The sequence below is a fragment of the Solanum dulcamara genome, chromosome 5 (assembly GCF_947179165.1).
Source record: "Solanum dulcamara chromosome 5, daSolDulc1.2, whole genome shotgun sequence".
Taxonomy (NCBI): domain Eukaryota; kingdom Viridiplantae; phylum Streptophyta; class Magnoliopsida; order Solanales; family Solanaceae; genus Solanum; species Solanum dulcamara.
This window is the reverse complement of record NC_077241.1, coordinates 76,004,445-76,010,931: the sequence shown is the minus strand read 5'-3', so window position 1 is coordinate 76,010,931 and position 6,487 is coordinate 76,004,445. Positions and strand designations below refer to the sequence as shown.

General features: G+C 34.2%; 1 protein-coding gene across 1 annotated transcript; it reads right to left on the bottom strand.

Moving 5' to 3' along the window:
- Window positions 1-687: 687 nt before the first annotated feature.
- On the bottom strand, window positions 688-4,316 carry LOC129889904 (cytochrome P450 93A3-like). The gene is made up of 2 exons (XM_055965378.1): window positions 2,068-4,316; window positions 688-1,510 (listed from the first exon to the last, which is right to left on the bottom strand). Exons 1-2 carry the CDS (start codon window positions 2,986-2,988, stop codon window positions 884-886), a joined length of 1,548 nt encoding a protein of 515 aa, XP_055821353.1. The 5' UTR covers window positions 2,989-4,316; the 3' UTR covers window positions 688-883.
- Between the last annotated feature and the right edge of the window lie 2,171 nt (window positions 4,317-6,487).

The following is a 6,487-nucleotide window of genomic DNA, read 5'->3' as shown; positions in this document are numbered from 1 at the left end:
CTAATTGGAACATTTTATTAGGATTTGAGATTTTCAATTGAAACATAATTTAGTTCGAGTGTTTAAATGGAATATCATGACAAGTTTATGGAATATCATCACAAGTTTAAGGGGTTATGTACAACAACAATAAAATAACAACATAATTTGTGTAATTCTACCAAGTGGAGTGACATTTGTATACCTTTTAGTTTAGGCACATCTTTTAAGAAAACTACTCATTTCTGGAATATAGGATGTATCTTTCAATTTTACTCCTAATAAGCACATTGAAAAGATGTAGCTGTTTAATGGTTTCTTGATTATGTAGAACTTTATTTATTCAAATAATGGTATAATCTGAAGAACATCATTAATGTTTTCTTGAATCTTGATTATGTGAAACACTAATTATTTTGAAACAAAATGAAAAAGTGAAAACACCACTTATTTTGAAATGACTGAAGTAATAAATAAAAGTGATCCCAAGAAAATCAAAAGACAAGGATTCGTTTGAGAAATTGGATGGGTGAGTCAAATTTATAGTTTGTCTTTTCAATTCCTCTTTACTTATTATATAACAATTTGATAGTATTTCTTTCTTTTCTAGTAACCTGGCTTTTGAGTTGTCAGCTCTACTGAGAAGTTTATAATATGAAGATGGGCTCAATGGAGGCAATATCAGAAGTAATTAGAAAATTTAGAGATGAAAAAAGCATATTGCTTGATGAATATGAAAGGATTACATTTGAAATACAATTGAACCAAACTAGAAATGCAATCTCGTCTCTTCAGACCTCAGCAATAATGCAGTAATGTCTTTACTTATTGTACAATAATATGTAATCTGATATTATAAATACTACAACCAGTGGGAAAAAATCATTGTCAAGAATACTTTGTTTTACTGATATAGCTCGAAATTCGGTAACCTGGGAGTAGGGATGGCGAATAGCCTCTCGTTTTTCTTGATGACGAGTCCAAGTCCCTCTGAAAGATCAACCTTTTCGCCCTCAGTGAGTTTCCAATCAAAGGAATGCAACAATGAAGCCATCATAAACATGACCATTTTCTCTGCTAAGGGAAGGCCAGCACAAATTCTCCTCCCTGATCCAAATGGAAGGTACTTCATATTATTTCCAGCATAGTCTAAATTCGTCGAGGGACTCAAGAACCTTTCAGGCTGGAATTCTAGTGGACTTTCCCACACTTGAGGATCCCTATGAATTGCATAAACATTCAAGAATACTTTAGTTCCCTCAGGTATGGTGTATCCACCTACTATTGCAGATTGGCTCGGACGCTTTGGGATTAGCAGTGGTAATGCAGGGTGTAAACGTAACGTCTCCTTTAAAACTGCATCAAGATAGTGCAGATTTGGTAAATTGGATTCTTCAACAATGTTATTCATCCCTACAACATGTTTCAATTCCTGCTGCACCTTTGACATTATCTCCGGATTATTCAGAAGCTCAGCCATTACCCACTCGACCGTCGTGATTGTAGTGTCAGTCCCGCCAATCATAATGTCCTACAATGCAGAAACATATATGAAGACAGGGGAAAGGAACTAGTCGTCACAGGAATTTTGTAATGCTTGATTCTAGCTGTAGGCAGAGGTGGATCCAAAATTTTAAGTTTATGGGTTCTGAAACACAACTTTTTTTTTATTGAGTTATGGATAAATTATTGAGTGAATTTCTTACTATAAATACATTGTTTGGGTAAAAGACATTGGTTCTGCCTAACTTCTTGTGGGTCCGCCCTGCCTGTAGGAGGCAAGACATATTTAGGTATGAGTAAGCATATCTTTCTAAGTTTAAATATAACCGGATAGCTCGATGAATAAAGCATCCCGCATTAGTTGGGACTCACCACAAGGAGTGTAATGCAGATATTCTATTCTAATGCAAACATTAGTGGCTGATTCCAAAGCTCGAACACATAACCAATATGTAATTTGAGTTATTAACTTAGATGCTCGAATCACATAATTAGCTAAAATAGTCTTAAATAGTTTGTATGACACTGTTAAATCTTCAGACTGATAAAGAAATATAAAAAAGATAGAGGGACCATTTAGCTTACCAGCAAGATGGCCTTTATTTTCACCAAGTCCAGTGATATACCAATGTCTCTCTGCTCCATTAGCTCTAACAGGATCTGTATAAGATGTTTCTTCTCATTCGTATGGATTTCACCCTCTCTTTTGTCCGAAAGCATCTTCATGCATTCATTTATGGCAGGGTCCAATACACTATCAATCAACTTCAAAAAAGCCTCCATCTCTTTCTGTATTCCTTGTAAATCAAACCTGGAAAGCATAGGGAAGAAGTCTGATATGTTCGGCTTTCCCATCACTTGAGCAAATTTCACCACCAATTCCTTGAATTCAGTTCCATCTTTTCTATGCTTCTCCATATTCTCCACAAAATTGCTGCCAAAGATCATACTAATGACTACATTCATTTCAGTTACAAAGGCCAATTCACCAATCTCGACAGGGTTACCAATCTTGGTATGCACGTTTTTGATTGTCTTTCTGACCTCGTTTCTCCGAAGGCTATAACAGGCCTCAAGGTTCCTGTTGTTTAGCATCTCCCTTACTAACAGTTTGCGCATATCACGCCAGTAGGAGCCATAGGGAGAAAATCCAATATCTAGTCCACCATATGTGCCTATTAATGCTGCAATTGGAGGGTCACGGTTGGCAAAAACAGAGTCTTGATCACGAACCACTTCTTTGGCTAAGGATGGTGAGTTCAAAACAACACATAGCTTTCCTCCTAGCCAAAACTTGTAAATTGGACCATACTGTTGAGACAATTCTGTGAGCTGGTGATGCAAATTGGGGCGGAGGAATGGTAAGAATCCAACAATCGGAAAGCCACGAGGCCCTGGTGGCAACCTGGATTCTTCCTTGTTCAATTTGTACCATAGAATTGTCAGGAACACAATTGAAAGGGCGAGAACTGCAATCCAAAGATCGTTTAAAGGTGCTGAAGCCATATTTTGTGTGAAGACAGTTTCAGCCTAATATTTTTTAACCTCACAATGAAATCTTAGCTCAATATATCCTCCTCTCAGCACATACTCTATATATCCAGTCTTTGTCATTCCTAATAGTTGTTACGATCGAGAACTCGGGTAGTGTGAAATTTAGTCAAATAATATTATAATGATAATAGCAAAGACTATAATAAGTTGATAATAACGAAAGTAAAGCAAATAAAAAAGACACAAATTTTATGTGGTTCGGTCGGTGTGACCTAGTCCAGAGGCAAAAATGAGGATTTTACTATATTAACAAGAGTACAAAAAATTAGAGTAAATATTCTAATTAATCCCAAATACCCAATAGAATAACCTTACAAGATCACTCCAAATAAAAGGGTTCACATAAGTGTTTTCCCAATACTAACTCTCTTACAAAATAACACTTAATGAAAAGACAAGGAAAGAAAGTAATGAAATGTTTTTATATGCTCCAAGGTGTGTTTCAACTAATGACCAACTTTCCTATTTATAGGGAAGAAATGGGTTGCGTGATGTTGAGTTTAATTTGTACCACTGAAATGTCAGGAACACAATTGAAAGGGTGAGAGCTGCTAGAAAAAGATCGTTTATAGGTGTCGAGGCCATCCTACCAAGGTTTAGATAAATGAAAAGAAATTATTTGGGGCCTGTTTGGTTAATGTTACGTTGTTTCATCAATATTTAACATGTATCACTTGCCAGTGGGAGGAATTACTCATTGTATAAAATCCAACACTATTTTATACGTTGTTTGGTTAGCTAATAAAGGGAATTAGTCATATAAAATTCAGCATTGTCTTACGATTCCCGCATAACCAGCCCAGCATAACTTGTATTTGAATCAGACGACCATTAATGTTTTTGCCTTTATAGAGATTTAAACCCGAGATGTCATGGTTCTCCTCCAACTTCATTTATCACTTGCTGGCCGGGGGAACCGATGTTATCTTCCGGCAACTGTCCACCCAGTCAAGTGCAAAAAACACAGTAAAATCGCGCAATACATGCTGCTAGTGTGCTCTCCATACCCTTGGTGCAATTTAAAATCCCATATCTGTTGAGGGAGTTTGATATGATAATAAATAATAAAAATAAATTGGACAAGAGAATTTTACGTGTAAACCCCTCAAACAGATAGAGGGGAAAAACCACGGGATAGAAGGATCTTACTATGATAATATGAGAGTACACTGCTCTCAAATACAAGGAGATAACAACAATTAACACTTCTCTCTTGTAAGAGGAACAACTACTAAAGAGGACACTCAAGACTACAATATTTATTTTGGTGTATAACTCTCTTTGTATTTTTACTCTGTGTTTTTCTGAATGAATTAAATGAGGGTATGAGGCCCTCTATTTATAGGAGGAAGAAAACGCTTAAAAAAATTTATGCGTTAATTTTCTACGCGTTCTTTTTCCTGTCAAAAGTTGGATGATTTCTACGCGTTTTTTTCTGTCAAAAGTTGCTGCGTATGTTTCTTCCTTTTTGACTTTTCTTGCCCTTTTTTTTTTTACTTTTGTTGCATTTCTCTCATTAGATTTAAACCTCTAATTTTAAATAATTAAGATCAGACATCATGATCAATATATGAGCGAATTTTAGTGTGCATATAGATAAGACCTATGTTGTTCGGACTCTTTAAAATGTTATTGAACTTGTATTGAATCCTCAAAAATTGTACTCCCTTTGTTTCAATTTGTTTGTCTTACTTTCCTTTTTAGTTCATTTTAAAAAAATGTTCCTTTTTTTTTCTTGACAACTCTTTAGTTTTAATTTTTTACATGACATGTTTAATACCACAAGATTAAAAGACTTTTTGCTACATTCTACAAATCCTTAGTTTAAGACAATAAAACTCAAAAATCTTCTTTAATTTCTTAAACTCCGTGCTCAGTCAAAACCAAATAAATAAATTGAAACAGAGGAAGTATTACTTTTGGTAGATCTGACATACACCACACGATATATTTGAAAAGTCTCCATAGAATACAACATAGGATTAAGACATGAATGGTTGAAAAGTTGGCACATTTCATCCTTATAAATAACACTAGTTTATACACATCAACACAAAGAGGAAAATAACATAGAGAGCGGTGAGGTATTTCATAGATTGTGAAAAAAAATATTAGAGTGAGCGATATTTTTAGTGATGTGGGAATTTGAAAGAGGGTTATTTCTTTTAAGTATATAGTGGTTTTTATAGTATATTACCTAGGCATACATAATGGAAAATTCTTTGTCATAGTGATATCAATATTATTCCCTCATTCAAAAGGGTTTCTACGTAAAATTCTTGATATCATTATCTTTTCATTTTATCTTAATTATCTTAACTGTGAATATTCTTTATGTTATTCCTTATTTTCAAACAGAAGGGAACAACCAATATCACATCAAAAGTAAGTAACTTGCATTATTTAGTAGGAAATGCACATATGTGACATAACACACCATAAGGGCCATTTAAGCCAAAGATCAAAACTCAATGCTTTAACACCATATATAAAAATAAAATATCCTGAGGAACAAAAATATGTTGGATAAGACAAAGAGGGACACTTTAAAGTCTGCAGAACCACAAGATGAATAAAATAACTGTTGGTTCCAATTTGATATTTCAAATTGGGATTATGTATTTTTCGTTTCTTTTGAAGGGACAAAATTAAAGTTTCTCATACCCCAGGATAACTTGTTTGGCCAAGCTTTTGAGAAGCAAAAGTGCTCAGTTAGAAATGAACTCATTAATTACAACAAACTAATGAATGTTATCGTACCATGTTAGATCCTTCATAAATATACTATCTTTATAGGATACACGCACAAAGCGGCATTTCTGAAAAGTCAAGAAGACAAGAACAGGAAAATGCAATATCATCTCCTCACAATAATAACCAAAATAGGTTTTGAACTTGACAAGGGAAAAGAAAGATTGTTTGCTCACATAGAATACGTTACAACCTAGAAGGGACCAACAAATATCACATCCAAAGAAAGTGACTTTCACTCACTCGGTCTCAATTTATACGATATCATGTGACACAAAGTTTAGGAAAACATAAAAGAATTTGAAACTTGTGGTATAAAACAAACTTTAGACATTTGTATTGTTTGGGAGGAAGCACTATAACTAAAATTTGATATGATAATAAATAATGAAAATAAATTGGACACGAGAATTTTACGTGGAAACCCCTCAAACAGATAGAGAAGAAAAACTACGGGGTAGAAAGATCTTACTATGATTATATGGGAGTACACTGCTCTCAAATACAAGGAGAAAACAATAATTAACACTTCTTTTTTGTAAAAGAAACAACTTACTAAAGAGGACACTCAATACTACAATATTTATCTTGGTGTATAACTCTCTTTGTGTTCTTACTCTTTTGGATTGTATTTTGTGGGATAATCTAAATGAGGGCAAGAGGCTATCTATTTATAGGAAACTAAAAATGCGTAAAATCC

Bases quoted from the DNA above. Each gene is read 5' to 3' on its own strand.
- LOC129889904 (XM_055965378.1), bottom strand. From the start codon at position 2,988: ATGGCTTCAGCACCTTTAAACGATCTTTGGATTGCAGTTCTCGCCCTT. The intron at 1,511-2,067 runs GTAAGCTAAATG...TCTGCATTGTAG, and splicing joins AAATAAAGGCCATCTTGCTG to GACATTATGATTGGCGGGAC.